The sequence below is a fragment of the Vipera berus genome (assembly GCF_964194415.1).
Source record: "Vipera berus genome assembly, chromosome: 1".
In the NCBI taxonomy this organism is placed as follows: Eukaryota; Metazoa; Chordata; class Lepidosauria; order Squamata; family Viperidae; genus Vipera; species Vipera berus.
The window spans coordinates 344,698,986-344,718,784 of NC_138202.1; the positions used below are offsets into that span (position 1 = coordinate 344,698,986).

Here is a 19,799-nt window from a genome sequence, read left to right on the forward strand (position 1 = left end):
GTGAGTCTAAATCCAATCAAAACAGTTACTGATTTCACCTAATATGTTACATCAATGCCATTTTCTGGTTTAAGCTGGTGGTCTGTGTCACACATAATGCCTAGATAATGACTGGGTTTCCATAACATACTGAATCACAAACTGTTTAACTCCTTTTAACCTAGTCTAGCTTGTTGTGCAAACTCAACCAATAGGTTTAATATCTGAGTCAGATGGAGAATGTTTTACTTTTCTCAGTACATCATAAACTTCTAGTCCGCTTGGTTTTCTTCTATTACATGCCAGGTCAGCTCCATCCCTTGATTCGGTCCACTGACGGTTCTAATACAGATATCAAAAGTAAGGCAGCCTGAGCAAAGTGGCTTTGGCAGGAGGAGGGGTGGGTAGAATGTGTACACACACAAGGGGCCAGATTGTCTGTTCCTATCGCCATTGTTTTCATAACACTTCACAAGCAGCAAGAGAAATGGCCCAGCCAGCCAATTTATGAGGAAGACCCATAAAAGGAGGTTAGTATGGAGGAAAATCTTGCGCTTGGTGTTGTTAAAAATTGCACTGTGTCTTCTGTAGGTGGAGAGCAAGCCTCATTCTTAAGTTGAAAGCCAAGAGGAACTACATTCTTGTAAAGTCTGCCCCATGTGCTGGGGCACCCAGAACTAAGTATTGTGCTACTACAATCACACTACATTCTGGGGTGCAGCAGGCTCTTTATTGTGAGCTTAGAAAACATTGAGCCATCATATTCTACCATCACAATTTGGTCTGTGTTCATAAAATGCTAAAGAAATATTCTTAATTGTACTTTAAGCACATACCTAGGAAGCCGTGAAGAAGGGGCATGAGAGAGGCCTCTTTCAGCTCTAAAAGCATGAAAAAGGTGCAATCCTGCCATTGAATTGACACAAGAGAGTCTTTATTCCCTATAGCTTGGGTAAATTGAAACAAAAAGGAAAAGGAGGGAAGGACAAGCAGGTCTTTCTGACTTGCTTTTGTTGTTTTGATCATATGAGAAAGGACCGATCATTTGCGTTTGGTCTTCCGCTTTGCCACCCCTTGCCGCTGGGCCGCGGAGCCCACCAGGTGGTTCCACCCCAGGTACCTAATGGATCCGGAACGGTTCCAGACAGCACTTGGGTCTATACCTATCTCCCTCACTCACAGCCCGGCTGACGCCTTGGTGGATGCCTGGGAAAGGGCAGCCACCGAGGCGCTCGACCATGTTGTACCCTTGCGACCCCTGACCCGGCACAGATCCTGTTGGGCTCCATAGTTTTCTGTGGAGCTCCGGGAGATGAAGCGCCGGAGACGGGGTCTGGAGAGCTGTTGGAGATCCAGCCGGTCCGAATCTGATCGATTGCGGTTAAGAACCTCAACGAGGTCTTATCTCGCCACGATGGAGGCGGCGAAGTCTAACTACTTCGCTGCCCTCATCGCTTCCGCAGATAATCGCCCGGCCGCCCTGTTTAGGGTCACTCGCTCCCTCCTTAATCAGGAGGTGAGGGAGGAGCCCTTGCAGGAGCGGGCCAAGGAGTTTAGTCAGCATCTGACGGATAAAATCGCTCAGATCCGGGCCGGTCTGGACTCCAACTGGGCAGAGTCGGACAGGGGGGAGACAAGCGGTCTTGGAGATACTATCGGGGATGAATTCAGTCCTGTGACTCCGGAAGAGGTGGACAGGATCATGGGGAGGCTGAGTTCCACCACGTGTTTGTTGGACCCATGCCCCTCCTGGCTGGTGTATGCAGCTCGGGAAGGGACAAGAGGCTGGATCCATGCAGTAATAACTGCTTCCTTGAGGGAGGGTAGCTTCCCTGCCGCCTTGAAGGAGGTGGTGGTGAGGCCCCTCCTCAAGAAGCCTGTCCTGGATCCAGCTGTTTTGAACAACTATCATCCTGTCTCCAACCTTTGCTTTGTAGCGAAGGTTGTTGAGAGCATGGTGGCACGTCAGCTCCCTCTGTTCCTGGAGGAAACTGACTATCTGGACCCGTACCAATCGGGCTTCAGGCCCAGGTACAGCACAGAGACGGCATTGGTCGTGCTGGTGAATGATCTCTGGCGGGCTCGGGACAGGGGTTGTTCCTCTGTCCTAGTCCTATTAGACCTCTCAGCGGCTTTCGATACCATCAACCATGGTATCTTGCTGCAGCATCTCAGGGGGTTGGGAGTGGGGGGCACTGTTCTACAGTGGTTCTCCTCCTACCTCCTGGGCCGCTCACAGTCGGTGTTGGCAGGAGGGCAGAGGTCGGCCCCGAGGCCTCTCGTTTGTGGAGTTCCTCAGGGGTTGGTCCTCTCTCCCCTCTTGTTCAACATCTATATGAAGCCGCTGGGTGAGATCATTCGTGGTTTTGGGGTGGGGTATCATCAGTACGCTGATGATACTCAGCTTTTTCTCTCCACCCGGAACCAACCCAGTGATGCCCTCGACGTGATGTCCCGTTGCCTGGAGGCGGTCCCGGTCTGGATGGGGAGAAACAGGCTGCGACTTAATCCCGCCAAGACTGAGTGGCTGTGCATACCGGCATCTCAGATTAACCAGTCTATTCCATTGTTAATTATGGGGGGTGAGGGGTTACCTCCCCATAGATAGGCCCCACAACTTGGGCATCCTCCTGTACTCACGGCTCAGTTTGGAAGATCATATAGGAGCCGTGGCCAGGGGGGCTTTTGCCCAGGTTCGCCTGGTGCACCAGTTGCGGCCCTATCTGGACCGAGACGCCCTACGTACAGTCACTCATGCGCTTGTGACCTCCCGGATAGACTACTGCAATGCTGTCTACATGGGGCTACCCTTGAGGACCACTCGGAGGTTTCAGCTGGTGCAGAATGCGGCCGCACGAGTTGTGATGGGGCTTTCCCGATACTCCCATGTAACGCCTCTTCTCCGCGAGCTGCATTGGCTTCCAGTTGCCCTCCAGGTGAGATTCAAGGTGCTGGTGATGACCTATAGAGCCCTAAATGGCATGGGTCCGGACTATCTTCGGGAGCACCTGCTGCCAGCATCAACTTCCCATCGTCCTGTGCACTCCCACAGGTCAGGGAGTGCCGGCTGGCGGCCCCCAGGGGGAGAGCATTCTCAGTGGGCACGCCTGCCCTTTGGAATCAGCTGCCTGTGGAACTCCGGATGGCCCCCGACCTTCGCTCATTTCGCCGGGACCTAAAAACTTGGCTATTCGAGCTTGCCGGCCTGGACTGAGGGTTTTGGGTTAAGGTTTTAATTTTTTATTATTTTGGGGCTATTTAATTTTATTTTATTTTAACCTGTATATATTGTACTGCCCCTTCATGGATTACTGCCTTGTCGTGGCGAAGGGGCTTGCGTAATTCAATGAAGCTATGAGCTATGCTGTGCAGGGCCACCCAAGACAGAAAGGTCATAGCAGAGAGTTCTGACAAAACGTGATCCACTGGAGAAGGAAATGGCAAACCACTCCAGTATCTTTGCCATGAAAACCCTATGGACAGTACCAAAAGGCAAAACGATATGACGCTGGAAGATGAGCCCCTCAGGTCGGAAGGCGTCCAATATGCTACTGGGGAAGAGCAGAGGGCTAGTACTAGTAGCGCCAGAAAGAATGAAGCGACTGGGCCAAAGCCGAAAGGACGCTCAGCTGTGGATATGTCTGGTGGTGAAAGGAAAGTCCGATGCTGTAAAGATTCTTTCTCCTTAGGAACCTGGAATGTAAGATCCATGAATCAAGGAAAGCTGGACGTGGTCAAACAAGAGATGACAAGACTAGACATCGACATCTTAGGTATCAGCGAACTAAAATGGACAGGAATGGGTGAATTTAATTCAGATAACCATCAGGTATACTACTGCGGGCAAGAATCCCTCAGAAGAAATGGAGTAGCCTTCATAGTCAATAGAAAAGTAGGAAAAGCAATACTGGGATACAATCCTCAAAATGACAGAATGATCTCAGTTCGAATCCAAGGCAAACCATTCAGTATCACAGTAGTCCAAGTCTATGCCCCAACCACCAGTGCTGAAGAGGATGAAATTGACCGGTTCTATGAAACCCTACAGCACCTTATAGAACTAACACCCAAAAATGATGTCCTTATCATCATGGGAGATTGGAATGCTAAAGTAGGAAGCCAAAAGATAACTGGAATAACAGGCAAGTTTGGCCTTGGAGTACAAAATGAAGCAGGGCACAGGCTGATAGAATTTTGTCAAGAGAATACGATGGTCATAGCAAACACTCTTTTCCAACAACCCAAGAGACGGCTTTACACATGGACATCACCAGACGGTCAACACAGAAATCAGATTGACTATATGCTCTGCAGCCAAAGATGGAGAAGCTCTATACAGTCAGTAAAAACAAGACCAGGAGCTGACTGTGGCTCAGACCATGAGCTTCTTGTTGCAAAGTTTAGGCTTAAATTAAAGAAAGTAGGGAAAAGCGCTAGGCCAGTCAGGTATGAATTAAATCATATCCCTGTTGAATATACAGTAGAGGTGACAAATAGATTTAAAGAATTAGATCTGATAGACAGAGTGCCTGAAGAACTATGGACAGAGGTTCGCGACATTGTACAACAGGTAGCAACCAAAACCATCCCAAAGAAAAAGAAATGCAAGAAAGCAAAATGGCTGTCTGAGGAAGCTTTGCAAATAGCTGAGGAAAGGAGGGAAGCAAAAGGCAAGGGAGAAAAAGAAAGATATGCCCAATTAAATGCAGAATTCCAAAGAATAGCTAGAAGAGATAAGGATGCCTTCTTAAATGAACAATGCAAAGAAATAGAAGAAAACAATAGAATAGGGAGGACCAGAGATCTTTTCAAGAAAATTGGAGAGATGAAGGGAACGTTTCATGCAAAAATGGGCATGATAAAGGACCAAAATGGCAGGGACCTAACAGAGGCAGAAGAGATTAAGAAGAGGTGGCAAAATTACACAGAAGAACTATACAAGAATGAGCTTAACGTCCCTGATAATCACAATGAGGTGGTCACTGACCTCGAGCCAGACATCCTAGAATGTGAAGTGAAGTGGGCCTTAGAAAAGCTGAGCAACAACAAAGCTAGTGGAGGTGACAGTATTCCAGCTGAGCTATTCAAAATCTTAAAAGACGATGCAGTAAAAGTGCTACACTCAATTTGCCAGCAAATTTGGAAAACTCAACAGTGGCCACAGGACTGGAAAAGATCAGTTTACATTCCAATTCCAAAGAAAGGCAGTGCCAAAGAATGTTCAAACTATCGCACCATTGCACTCATTTCTCATGCTAGTAAAGTTATGCTTAAAATTCTACAAGCTAGACTCCAGCAGTATGTGGATCGAGAACTACCAGAAGTACAGGCAGGATTTCGAAGAGGCAGAGGAACTAGAGATCAAATTGCTAACATACGCTGGATCATGGAGAAAGCTAGAGAGTTCCAGAAAAACATCTACTTCTGCTTCATTGACTATGCTAAAGCCTTTGATTGTGTGGATCATAACAAACTGTGGCAAGTCCTTAAAGAGATGGGCATACCAGACCATCTTATTTGTCTCTTGAGAAACCTATATGTGGGCCAAGAAGCAACAGTGAGAACTGGACACGGAACCACTGATTGGTTCAAAATTGGGAAAGGAGTCCGGCAAGGCTGTATACTGTCGCCTTGCCTATTTAACTTATATGCAGAGCACATCATGAGAAAGGCAGGGCTAGATGAATCAAAAGTTGGAATTAAGATTGCCGGAAGAAACATCAACAACCTAAGATATGCAGATGATACCACTCTAATGGCAGAAAGTGAAGAGGAACTAAAGAGCCTCTTGTTGCGAGTGAAGAAGGAGAGTGCAAAACTTGGGCTGAAACTAAACATTAAGAAAACCAAGATCATGGCATTCGGCCCTCTCAATTCCTGGCAAATAGATGGGGAAGAAATGGAGGTAGTGACAGATTTTATTTTCCTGGGCTCAAAGATCACTGCAGATGGGGACTGTAGCCAAGAAATTAAAAGACGCTTGCTCCTGGGGAGGAAAGCCATGGCAAATCTAGACAGCACACTAAAAAGCAGAGACATCACCCTGTCAACAAAAGTGCGTATAGTCAAGGCTATGGTCTTCCCAGTTGCAATGTATGGCAGTGAAAGCTGGACCATACGAAAGGCTGAGCGCCAAAGAATTGATGCCTTTGAATTATGGTGCTGGAGAAGACTCCTGCGAGTCCCTTGGACTGCAAGGCGATCAAACCAGTCAGTCCTAGAGGAGATCAACCCTGACTGCTCTTTAGAAGGCCAGATCCTGAAGCTAAAACTCAAATACTTTGGCCACTTAATGAGAAGGAAGGACTCACTGGAGAAGAGCCTAATGCTGGGAAAGATTGAGGGCAAGAGAAGAAGGGGACGACAGAGAATGAGGTGGCTGGATGGAGTCACTGAAGCAGTAGGCGTGAGCTTAAATGGACTCCAGAAGATGGTAGAGGACAGGAAGGCCTGGAGGAACATTGTCCATAGGGTCGCGATGGGTCGGACACGACTTCGCAACTAACAACAACAACAAAATATTGTACTGTTTTAATTTGCCCTGTAAACCGCCCTGAGTCCCTCAGGAAAAGGGTGGTATATAAATCAAAATAAATAAATATAAATTAGTGACAACTTGTTAAGTCTTCACAATCCAGCATCATTTGCTATGACTTTTTGTAGTCAAAGAGGCAAATCTTTCTAAGAAGTGTGTGTTTTGGTGGATCAGATCAGGCCTGTCAAGTCTGTTTTACACCTATTCTGGTCAGCCATATGCCACCAGTTCAGATCAACTGGTCTGTCTTAAAAAAAAAATTGTACCTCTGACTTAGTCGCTAAATGGGTCCACCAAATTACTCCTAAGAATAATTAGTCAAACATTTGATTTAGGGATATATTGGATTTCTGAGATGCTGTCAAACTGTCTTTTGGGATGGTATCAGCCTCAAAGATCTATATGGCTCCCACCCTAATGACATTCAGAAAGTTACTCAAAACTTTGCTGTTATCCCAGATCTTGGGGCAGAGTGCTGGTTGGCCTACGTAGCATTTTTGTTACATAGAACATACCTTCTTCTGGGGACTTCTGTTGTTATTGTCGTTCTCCTTCTCTTGTTCTTACTTTTTAAAATCTTAGGTTGCACTGAGTCATCCTGGAATTGGGCAGCCTCTAAATTGAATTAAAGGAATAAAAAGGGTAGTTGCGCCGTGACACTGCTGCTTCCGTCTCCTCCTCCTCCGTCTTTCTAAAGGATAGGTAACAACAAAAATGGTTTAATACAAGCCATGGCTCTACACTGTCTCATCCTGTTCCCCAGTGCTATTTCAACAGTTCAGAAGAGAGATAGTAATATCAGACTGCAATGAAAAAAGCAGACACAAATTAAAGCATTTATAAAGTTTTCACAACCACCTTTCACCAAAGGTAACTTTAGTGTCTGCTGTCAGTGTGCTGAAAGTTCATGCAAGTTACAGATATCTCCTATTTCAGCAAACATTAGGAAGGAAGCAAATCACGGCTTTCTTCTTTTGGTAGGAGGTAACCTTCCACAGTTCCTAGAACTGTGACTACTGGAAGCTGGGGGAGGACTCTCAAGGAATGGCAAGGGTGTTTTTTTTTGGGGGGGGGGGAAGTTAACAAACATTAAATTAGCAGCTTCTTAATTTTTCATAGAAGGTCACTGTTTAATTACAGGAACTATGCCTGTTATTTCAGCAGGTTTGTGGCCGATCATAAAAATTGCAAGCATTCCTCTGGCAGACTAGTTGTTGTTGGGAGTTGGAGCAGACACAGTGGATGTCATTACTTCAGAGGGGAGAGTAGGAACAGGCTGCACAAAACTGTATATCTCCCTACTTTTCTCAAACCCTAGTACTCATCGTATCTTTAATCATGATTTTGGCATGGACACGAGATATTCAACAAGCTGCTGTGTAGTTTTATTTTGTGGTGATCTACTGTGTATGTTGCTGATATGCAACTCTGTGGTGGGAACAATCCCAATGATTTTTGTTAGTATTCCAGTGAAGAGAAGGTGCTGATTTGCTTGGAAAGTTCCCACCTCAGTTTTTATTGTACAGATGCAGAATGGACATTCATATATCCTGCAATAGCAGTCCATTTCTTAGAACTATGCAAGTTGCCATCTGAAGAGTACGAAGTATATTTTCTGCTGAACCAGAATTCTTTACCAACTTCAAATTTTATTTCAGTGGAGAGCCAGGTTAAAGGTATTGGCTGAAATATATTGAGAGGGAGTTGAAATTAGAAGATGAGTGAGTAAGCAGCATTAAAGCCTTCAATACTTCCTGGGACCTTAGGTTTTTGGATCATCACAAGTTGACCTAGTGTTTTTCCATAAGGCTTTTTTACAGTCCTCTACGTTGCATTCAGGAGTCATCCTAACTGGATTCTGTTGACAAAAGGAAATAACAATATGATCCCAGGGACTTTGTTGACACCTTTCAGGCTAATAATTGGGAAGTACTCCATGGGTTGGTCTCCAGCCAGATGGCAGTGGTCAGAGAACATGGAAGTTGTAGCCCAAAACATTTGGAGAGTACTGGATTGCTTGTCTATGCATTCATGTGTGGAAGCAGCCCACACATGATGACATCATTCCTAAGTGGCCCCTGAACTACACTGTAATATTTGTAAATTAATATTTTGTGTAAGATGATTCTCACTCAAGATCGTGTAATGACACACACATACGCATTATCATTAGTACTCCTTTGTCCCTTGAGTATTGGAAGGGGTTTCCTTTCAGTTATGAAATCCCAAGACTATTGGATTAGTTCTTTATTTGCACCCTTCCTTTCTATCCAGAGAGTACTCCAGGCATCCAAAAAGCATTCCAGATATCTTCTGTTACAAAGAAATAAGTCTTGGATGGCTGGTCGGGTACTCTTCTAAAATGGTATGGATACCACCACCACCATAGGATCTCGGTCGTCTTGTGGTCAGAAGCCCTTCAGTTCTGTAGTCAAGATGTCTAATGTTAAAGTGTGGTATGGAGCAAAAAGCGAGAAAGGTTTGAAGAGCATTAATATTCTCTCATGCACGTTCTAAAATAATGCCTGCTAAACATCCAGCATATGTTATCTAAATTAATCAGATGAATTTTAGACCATTGATTATGGCCTGAGCAGGGGGTTGGACTAGATGACCTCCAAGATCCCTTCCAACTTGATGATGAGGATGGTGCCTTTAATTGGATGATCATCCTAGTTAGCATAATATCTCCTTTGTTTCTTGGCTTAAACCCTGCCTGTGTGTCTCAGAAGTCCTTTGAGACAACAAATAAGCTCATTCAAGTGTAACTCATTTAAAACTGGTGTTTATGAAGACTGCGTTCTTTCTCAGAATTTCTGACTCCCCTTATTTTGTTTTAAATCACTGTCCAAATTGCATATGTAGTAGTCAGCTAAATAATATAAAGCCCTTTATTTTTTGGCATGTTAACACAGCAGATATTAAGCTCTCCAGCATACAGCTTAATTCTCCAAGCTGCAATTTTAGAATAGATTCTTGCACTTCCCCCCCCCCCTTGAAGGTGAATGCGCCTTGAACAACCTCTGATTTTTTTTTTAAGGTCACATATTACATTATGATATGTGTTTGTTTCTAGGACACATGGAAGACCATTTCTTGCATTTGTTTTGCTCTCCTCTATTGTTTCTTATACTTCATTTGGAAAAGTAATACTGTGCTATGCTGCCTGAGGCCAAACTGAAGGTAGTAATTCAGTATTTTCCTGCGGAAAGTGGTTTCATTTGGATACATACAGCGACAAAGGTGGAGTGGGGAGATGTAAAATTAAATGATAGTCACCTTCCGTTTTTAATATTAATATTGAATACCAGTAGGCAATAGCTGTGGATCACAAGAATTTCTTTTAAAACAATAGGAAATAGCAGTGTCTCTTGGGAAACCTATGTCCATTTGCAGGCATAAGCTCGTTTCCCGAACAATCAAGACTACCAGGCCAGTCCCTTAAGGTCACCCCAGGAAAATTAAGGAGGTGTTTAATTAAGGATGTTTAATTCTCAGAGCAAAGTTAGAAGTGGGGGGGAAGTATTTATGGAAGCCTGTTCACCATTTCTTCTCTCTTACAATTTGTACAGGACTGACCAAATTTGACTTTTCTCAAATGTTCCCATATGGCTGACTCTAGTAAGCATAAGCAGGGAACTGTATCACCCAGTCACAGAAATACTTAAGTATTTTTAGCAATAAAAGATGTCCATAGATCACATATTAGTAATATCAGTCAAACTCTGAATCACTTTTAAAATCATAATATTCCACCTTCCAAATTTATTCTTGGTTTCATAATGCTTTGCAAGATTACGTGTCTGAATTTAATTTAGTAGATGTTTAATATTCCACTAATCCTTTCCTAGGGGAGTACACTTTCTTCTGTACACTGAAATTGTTTTGTGCTAGATTATTTCCTGATATCTCATTCTTCATTATTTAAGGTTAATAAAGCCTGTGGTATAAGCAGAATTATAATTTCAGAATATGCTCAGGTGAAGCTTGCTATTTTGTTTAAGAAACAATATTACACTTTAAATACATTCATAAATACCTCTTGCATATATGTTTGCTGAACATTTTATTAAACAGGTAAAACAGGAAATGACAGATTTGTCATTAACTGTCTTTGGAGTCAGACACCCTCAAAGCATTTATTCAAATGAATAATTCCATATACATATTAAAAAGAAATGACAGTTAGATGAAGTTAATATTTTCCAGGAACTCTGAATGGTCATATTCATCTTCTCACCAATACAGTTCTTTGGTTTCTGATAAATACAAACTTGGGAATTCTATTTTGAAAGCAGAAAACTTGTTATTATATCACATCAGGCAGCAGTATTGGAAAAAAAAGGAGCAAAGTCGAGGGTTGTTCGTTTTCAGAATCAAACAAATTAAGCAGTGTAATATTGTACCATCTGTTTGAAATACAAAAAAAGCATATGTAGACACCAGAGCTGCTATTCAACAGTTTAAAAAGAAAGTGTATAGCTTAGAAAAAAAAATCAGTAAAAGGCAAAATTTATTCTTTGTTACAGAAAGTGATGTTTTACTTCTTTCTCTTCAAACAGTTGTCACTATAATGAAATCTGTGAACTGAGGGAGACTGCTAAGCTCTGATACTAAGTATATTGGGTTCTTATCTTATGTATTTTTTGAGGTGTATGTTATTTTTTCAAATAAATCCCCACCTTTAAGTTTTGATGAGGCCAAATGTAGTTGCTCCTAAACTGGGGAAGAATTTAACTGTACTCTGGTTATAGACTTATTTCCTTGATTCAGTGCTCCAGAAAAGACCATTATTGTTTTAATTGTGGTTTGCTGAATATGTTAGAATGACTAGGGTGTTGCTGAGCTATAAAATTTGGGGGTCCTTCTAGATTCACAGCTCTCCTTGGAAGAGCATATTGGAGCTGTGACTAGGGGGGCCTTTGCCCAGGTTCGCCTGGTGCGCCAGTTGCGGCCCTATCTAGACCGGGATGCCTTGCGCACAGTCACTCATGCGCTCGTGACCTCTCGTCTAGACTACTGTAATGCTCTCTACATGGGGCTGCCCTTGAGGTCCACCCGGAGACTCCAGCTGGTGCAGAATGCAGCCGCGCGAGTCGTCTTGGGAGTTTCCCGATACTCCCATGTTACACCTCTGCTCCGCGAGCTGCATTGGCTACCGGTTGCTCTCCGGGTGAGGTTCAAGGTGTTAGTTATGACGTACAAAGCCCTTCATGGCATGGGTCCGGATTACCTACGGCAACACCTGCGACCGGCGTCAACGTCCCTCCGTCCAGTGCGCTCCCACAGAGAGGGCCTCCTCAGGGTGCCGCCGATCAAAGAATGCCGATTGGTGACCCCCAGGGGGAGAGCGTTCTCTGTGGGCGTGCCAGACCTCTGGAACAGCTTACCGGTTGAGCTCCGGACGGCCCCCGACCTTCGCTCCTTCCGGCGCGATCTTAAAACATTCTTTTTCGAACAAGCTGGCCTGGTCTGACGGGATGGGGTTGGGTTTTTAAAATTAGTTTTTAACTTAATTATGTATTGATTTTATGGGCATGATGTTTAATTGGTTTTTAATGGTTTTTTAATTTTTGTATCTGGTTTTTTATTGTGTATTGCCCTGTTCACCGCCCTGAGTCCTTCGGGAGAAGGGCGGTATAGAAATCAAATTATTAAATTAAATTAAATTAAATTAAAATCATGGCATACAAACCACAGTAGCTGGATTCACACACCAAAAGCAAAACAATCAGGTCATCTTATTACTTAATGTATGAATTGAGCCAATACTATAATGGACATTAAATAATGAGTGGTTGTTTGGTTATTCCATTGATGTCACGTTAACTTTTAATTTTAAAATTTTGCTAATTTTACACACATTCTTTGTCTCTTGAGTCTCTTGACATTTTGTTCAAAAACAACTTTTGAAACTTCTCATTATTATAGAAGCAGCTTGATTCTAGCAGCATTGTGGGACAGCAATTTACAAAATTTTTACTTCAATAACAGGACTATTATTAAGTGGTCGTACCAATGCTGCAATCAACTGTAAAATAAAATAAATTTGTGGGAACACAGAATCAGCTGTTCCAATCTTTGGTTCATGTTGCTTGTTTCTATATCACTGAAATGATGCACTCCAGATTTAAAAAGAAAAAAAAGCTGTTCATCTCTTTAAAATTTTCTTTTGCCTTTTTTGTTCTGACTACCCATGGAAGTCTGTGATGCAGTGCAATGCTTTTATTTTTTAAGTGACTTGTATAGCTTTCCAGTATCAAACAGGTAGATTTTATTCACAAAACATAGTAAGGAAACTGTTGGTAGTTCAATTTTATAAGCACTTGTGGCTTCATTTACAAAGAACAGATAAAAAGAACAGAACAATAAAAGGAAAATATTACATGTTTTTTTCCCAACTCACCAAAATGTTATCCTTTAACAGATTTGTTGACTCTGAATGTATTTCAGATAAATTCACTTTAAGTTTCAGATCTTCTATATGTAAAGAATTCAGGGTCCCTTCTTTTTTGGAAGGAGCAACAAATGTGTGTTGAGAAAGTATCATAGCAAGAATTCGAGACCCTGGTGTTTTAGTTGATGTTTCAATATACATACATGTGTATGCATCACACTATTTTTTCTTACAATAAGCAAAGCTATGCAGAGCGCAGGAAAGGATTAAGAAATAGTATGCGGGGGGGGGGAGTTAAAAAGAAACAGCTATTTGCAAGTATACAGCATGTATCTCCAAATTGGTGGATTGTGGGCAACAGTAGTTGGTTTACAATATAGTCTCCAGTTTAGAGATGCTGGCTTGCATAGAAGAATATCAACATGCCTGGGGCAAAACGTGAGCTTTGAATGGTACTTGTGCCATACTGGCAAAAACAGGCCAGAACTAACTGCTACTATTTTTATCCATAGCAACCAGTGCTGTATCTGGCACAGTTGTACTTAAGATAGGTAACCTAGTTTACACCTTTTCTATCTTTACTAAACAGCACGGTGAGACATTTTCACTGCTGTAGGTGATCACTTTATTCTGCATTTGATTCTGGTTGATCAAAAGCATATCACTTCTTCAGATCACACATACTGTAACTAACTCATAAAACTCATTGTTCTAAGATGCCTTTAAAATAAAATGACCTAAGAAGACCTCTTTGATCAAACCAGAAGTCTGTCGATAGGAATCTTTCATCTTTAGCAACTCCAAAAGCAAGCATAAAAGGCTTAATGTACTGTACTCTTGATAATTGTTTCCAAAAATTTTTTTAATTTATTTAGCCATTATGACTAATAAACATGTTTAAAGTCTCTCAGAGTAACAGACATCTTTTATTTTGTGACAATGAATTCCACATTATATATATTTAAGAAGGGGGGGAGTCAGTTGGATTACTCATCATAATATCTAAATTTCACTTCCAAGTTTAGAGCCAACTCCGCGGCATACTTTCTATCCACTCGGTATTTTACTTAAAATGCCCCAGAATGAATTAGGAGGATTAAGAGGTATTTCTTTTGGAACATATTGCTGTATCTATTCTTAAAAAGACTAAAAAAAACAAGGACACATCAACCTACATTTCATAGAAAGAAAGGCCTAATTCTGTTGGTAAATATCAGGAATTAGAAGCGTCAGTGGCCTTCCAGATGTTGCTAAACCAAAAATGTAAGAATCATTCCTCTTGGCATATGTACACACAGTTTTCCTTCACTCCACCCCCAGTCTGAGTATTTGTTTTTCTTTCATTCTGATTCTCTGAGACTGCCTGGACGAAGTCCCTGTAGTTTTCTTGGTGAGTTTTTTAAGAAGTGGTTTGCCATTGCTGCCTTCCTAGGGCTGAGGCAAAGTGACTGGCCAAGGTCACGCAGCTAGCTTTGTGCCTAAGACAAAGCTAAAGTAATCTGATACTTTAACCATTATACCAAACTGGGTCTCAGTCTGAATATATATATATGATATTAATTGCCAGTAATAACTTTTGAAATATGCAAACCAGTCACTCAGATGAAAGAAATCAAGATTTTTGCTACACTTTTGTTGATAACAGCAGATGTTGACTTTTGTAATGAGTCAAATAAGCAGAATCTTCAAAAGAAAATCTGTTATTCCATAGTCAACCACAACATTTCATATATTCTAGTGTTCCTATTGTACATTTGCCTTTAGGATTTTCCCCTTCTACCCACCTCCCCTGATTTTTTCCCCTCTTCTTAATCCCTGTTTCCTAGCAGTTCAATTTCAATAATATTGTTACATTATATAAGAAGCACTTAGAAATTCAGGCTGCAATATGACAGACACCTTTACCTGTAAGTAAGCACAACTGAAAAGATTTAAGATTTCCAAGTTCATACAAAATAACTTTTGCTTTTAACCAAGAAATTGAGAAATTGTAATGGCCCTTCAGTATATTTCAGGCAGAGATACAAAATGCATCATACAGTATATTTCAGTAGAGGATAATTGTGGATTACAGATCAGAAGAAACGCTGCAAAGACAATAAGCCTCAGATATTAATAAAGAATTGCCTGGCCTAATTCACTGATCTTCATCAGGGGAATTTATTCAACAGTTTAAAGAAATCCATTCAGTCACATTCTGATAGAAAAGCAAATATGTCTGAATCCAGCTTGTCTTGATACTGACTCATCTGGAGGAAATGCAGTGTCTTAAGGGCTGAACATATACCCTTGACAAAGATCAATGAAAATGCACTGGGAATTATTTATAAAATTAAGTACTCTGCCTTACTATCTTTTACTATCTTTTAGCAACTCAAAAATTCCTCTACTCCCTTTGGGAAAATACAATTGGGTATAGTATGATATAAATTAGCACATAATGAAAAATTACTCTCTCATTTGTGAGATAGTAGTGGGGAACTATGTATTTCTTAAAATCTTGCAAATGTAAAATCCTTCAATTGGGAGTATTCAGATTCCTGATTTTGTTCATGTCCTCTTACTCATCTGGTCAGGTGGTAGCAACTTTAAAATTGTGCATACTGTATAGGAGACCCCTGATCTATTTGAAGGCAGTTACAGTGCACTCTCAGGATTAAGCTGAAACAAATGGGGTTTGCCTGCTAAATGTAGATATTTCTCTTCTCTTTCGAAAGGGAATTTAATCAAAGATGTGAAGCCTGGGAAAACCAGCTAGTCCTGTCTGTTAATAATCACTAAGAACTAGAATGATTGAGAACTGGAATGAACCGAATCTTGTAAAAATGAACTAGAACTTATATTAAAGTTTGCCAGTCAGTGAATATAGTTCCTAGAGATTTTGTGGAATAAATGATTTCAGGTGCCAAATGTCAGCTCCTGAGGTAGCATTTCAGCTTTTGCAATGAAAAGAACCTACTTTTTGAAGATTTTCCTCATTTTTGTTCAATCTTGCCTAAGGAGGGAACATTGTACCAATTCATTTCTTTGCTTTTTTATTATTTATGGCTAAAACATTAATGACTTCATTGATGTTCAGCTTGTTACATGTGGATCTCTTTAAAAGCTACTGGCAAGTTTGCAGTGCTTTGTGAGGTTCAAAGGGAGTGTTTTACAGAAGAGAAACTGTACTGGGATAAGGGTGGGGGGGAATCCATGAATCTGTCTAGGGATCATCCTGGATGTAGCCTCTGTGCAGAAAAACTGATAAGATTAAAACTGTACCAGACCCCCCACAATCCATGTAGCTTATAGGGCAGATTAAAACAAAGCTTTCCCTCTACCTGCTTATTTTTTTAAAAAAATTATTTTATTGATTTTAATCTATTGTTAACCATTTTGGAGGAAAGACTTGCAGAAATGTTGTACATAAAACAATAAGCGGTTCTGCTTCTGATTTCTTGTGTTTCCCCCCCCCCCTCAAATTTACACAATCTCTATGAACATCTGATTCTTCTGTTACCTACCTTTTTAAGCTAGGTTTTGAAAATAAGCAGATTCATGCAACTTGTTGCTTTGCTTAATCTGATTTTATTTACCACTTAACTTCTTTAGTCTTTGAAGGTTATATTGGATCTTTTATTATTTGAAGTGTGGTATAAGTGACTCTAAGGGACGTGGTGGCTCAGTGGGTTAGGACACTGAGCTTGTAGATCAGATGGTCGGCAGTTCGGCGGGTCGAATCCCGAGTGCCGCGTAGCAGAGTGAGCGCCTGTTACTCCTCCCAGCTTCTGCCAACCTAGCAGTTCGAAAGCATGTAAAAATGCAAGTAGAAAAATAGGGACCACTACGGTGGGAAGGTAACAGCGTTCCGTGCACCTTTGGCGTCTAGTCATGCCGGCCACATGACCATGGAAATGTCCTCAGACAAGCGCTGGCTCTTCGGCTTTGAAACGGAGATGAGCACCAGCCCCTAGAGTTGGAAACGACTAGCACGCATGTGCGGGGGAACCTTTACCTTTATAAGTGACTCTATAAGCTGCCTGGGGTTATCAGTTGGCAGTGCTGTGAGGTTCAGTCTTGGCCTGATATTCTTCAGAGTTTTTATTAATGCCTTGGATAAATGGTGGGATGCAATATTTATCAGCTTTGCAGAAGTCAGAGTAGATAAAGAAAATGGGCTGAAAATGGAATGAAATTTTAATAAAAACAAGGGCAGAGTCAATTAGGGGGGAAAAAAGTCAAATACTTATGTATAAAGAATGGGGATACCGAGCATGCTAATCATACTTTTGGAAAAGAACTTGGAATTATAGTTGACCATAAGCTGAAAAGCAATCAGCAGGATGATATACTGTAACCAGTAAAAAGGCAAATTCAGTTTTAGAATGCATTTTATTAGAAGTATCATCTCCAGGCATGGAATAATAGTTAAATTATATTCTATGTAGCTCAGGTCCCTACCTCAAGTACTGAATTCAATTCTGAATACTATATTTTCTTATATTTTAAGAAGGTTTTAGAGAAAGTGAAGAAGTGGAAAGAAGGCAATAGGTAAGGATAGTTGTGTATAGTTGGAGTAACTTATGACAGGTTGTTGCTCAATTGTGCTAGGTTTGCAAAGTTTCATTGCAGTTGGGGCAACAGTGACCTGTGAGGGACTATTGGCCTTCCATATATCTGGAAGTGTAACATGGGAGTGGGAAGGAGGAGTGGATTGTGGGTTATGATGGGAGGGGTGACATAATGAGAAATGTTGAGCTGATGATCATGGGTGTCTACATTTTGGTTCTGCTCCACCTGCCTTGTCCCATGATCTTGCTGGCCAGTTAACTCATGACCTTGGCCTTAATCTGCTATTGGTAAATTTATAATTTTTGTAATAAGACATGCTCATTAATATTCACGGCTGGATCTGGTGTGCATTATTGAAACTTCTTGTGGGGGGTAGAGATAAGATTTTTTTCCAGAGATCTGGTCTCTGGGAACTAGATTTTAGAGCAGCTTTAATGTTATGGTAAGGTAGGGTAGCAATGACACTGATTATCTTGATGTGACCTGCTGGAGAAGATAGAGTGTGAATCCTTTGACATGAAATTGGGGTGCTTAGTGGCATACCTGACTGAGCTCTTAGGTCACATCTCTGGATGAGTGTTGAAATTCCCAATGATTGCCATACAGAGATTTTAATCATGATCTCTTGGGATCAGTTTCTGGGAAGAGTGAGGAGTTCATGGTGCAGATTCTGATTGATCTAGTAAAGTTTCCAAAAAGTAAGAGCAGTTGGACAGTGGAACTAATTGCCAATGAAAGTAGTGAATCCCCCTTTCTTGGATATGTCCAAGCAATATCATATGTTTGTGATGCTTTAGTTTAGATTTCTATGTGGAGCACAGTGTCAAGTTCATCCACACATCTTGAAGTAGTTTGAAAAACGCTGGCATAAACGGTCCCTTCTAATTTCATAGTGAGTTTTTCTTCTGTAAGTGCAGCCTATGAAGCAATTGCATGTGCTCTGTATACTACAAGTTGGACAATGTAACAGTGGAATCTTTGGCTCTTATGTGATGATTCAGCCCCAGCCTCCAACGATTTTTTAAATGTAGAAGTGGTTGTAATTTCATGAAGCTTTGATACCTTCATCAATGAGATTTTGGTATTTTTTACCCAAATCTCATGGAATTTGGCATTCTTACAGGTCTGTATTATTTTCTTTGGTCTCACTGACCCCATGTGAGCCTCCAGTTCCCAAACTCACTATTATATATTGTGGCATTTATTTTATTTTTCACTTCAACAATTAAATAATATGCCAGTTACTCTGGCTAATTGTTTTGATGACCCAGATGTTATTTTTAGAACTATGAAAGTTCTGGCTTAAATTCTTAATTTTATCATGTTTTGATATGAAATAAGACAATCACTTGTTAAGATTTTTGAAGAAAATATTGCTCTGCACAAATGTTATAGACATAAAGAAAAGTCCAGATGATTGGTCTCTGATATGTTTTTACTTGTTCTTCAGAGCTTAATAGACCTTTCTCCTGTCTGTTTTTAGGTCGGATGAAATTGAGATGATCATGACAGACCTTGAAAGAGCAAATCAAGTAAGAATTTAAAGTTGGATAATGTCTTCTATTCAGATTTGAAGAGAAAGCTTTTTTTCCCCTTCACTGTCATCGCCCTTGAAGATATCAAGATGACCATGTCATAGTTAAGGACCTAAGAGCAGCCTGTACACTTGTCTCCATGCATTCTTGCTTTTGAAGTATAAATTATCACTATTGATTTTACCTCCAGTTTTGGTAACCCTGTTTCGATTCTTGGTTAAGTGGGAATGACAGATGGAGCAGCCATTGATATTCTTTGTACCTAATTATCCAATCATTGATCCACTTTTTTCTTCTGTTATCTTGGGTGTAGGGGAAAACAGAGGGAAGAAAAGACGTAAAAAAAATAATGCACTTTTACCTTGTCTTTTTCATATTTCGTTTGTATTACATAGATAGATAGATAACCTTTATTGTCATTTTTACTGTGGACACAATAGCACACATTAAAAATGAAATTTAATTTCCTGCTCTCAAAGTGTACACATACATTACACACATTTAAACATACTATATACAACATATGTGTAAAGTCCTACACCTTTAGGAATGGAGACTAAAACATATAGGGAACGGTTGCTGGAATTAGGTATGTCTAGTTTAATGAAGAGAAGGGTGAGGGGTGACATGATAGCAGTGTTCCAACATCTCAGGGGCTGCCACAAAGAAGAGGGAGTCAAGCTATTCTCCAAAGTGCCTGAAGGCAGAACAAGAAGCAACGGATGGAAACTAATCAAGGAGAGAAGCAACCTAGAACTAAGGAGAAACTCCCTGACAATTAGAACAATTAACCAGTGGA

General features: G+C 41.1%; 1 protein-coding gene across 2 annotated transcripts in view; it reads left to right on the plus strand.

Moving 5' to 3' along the window:
- Positions 1 to 19,799, plus strand: part of CUX1 (cut like homeobox 1) — a 346,988-nt gene that overhangs the window by 194,931 nt on the left and 132,258 nt on the right. For both annotated transcript variants that reach the window (XM_081318569.1, XM_081318568.1), the window contains exon 9: positions 18,949 to 18,997. In XM_081318569.1, the coding sequence (XP_081174695.1) occupies positions 18,949 to 18,997 (49 nt within the window). The remainder of the gene's footprint in view (positions 1 to 18,948; positions 18,998 to 19,799) is intronic.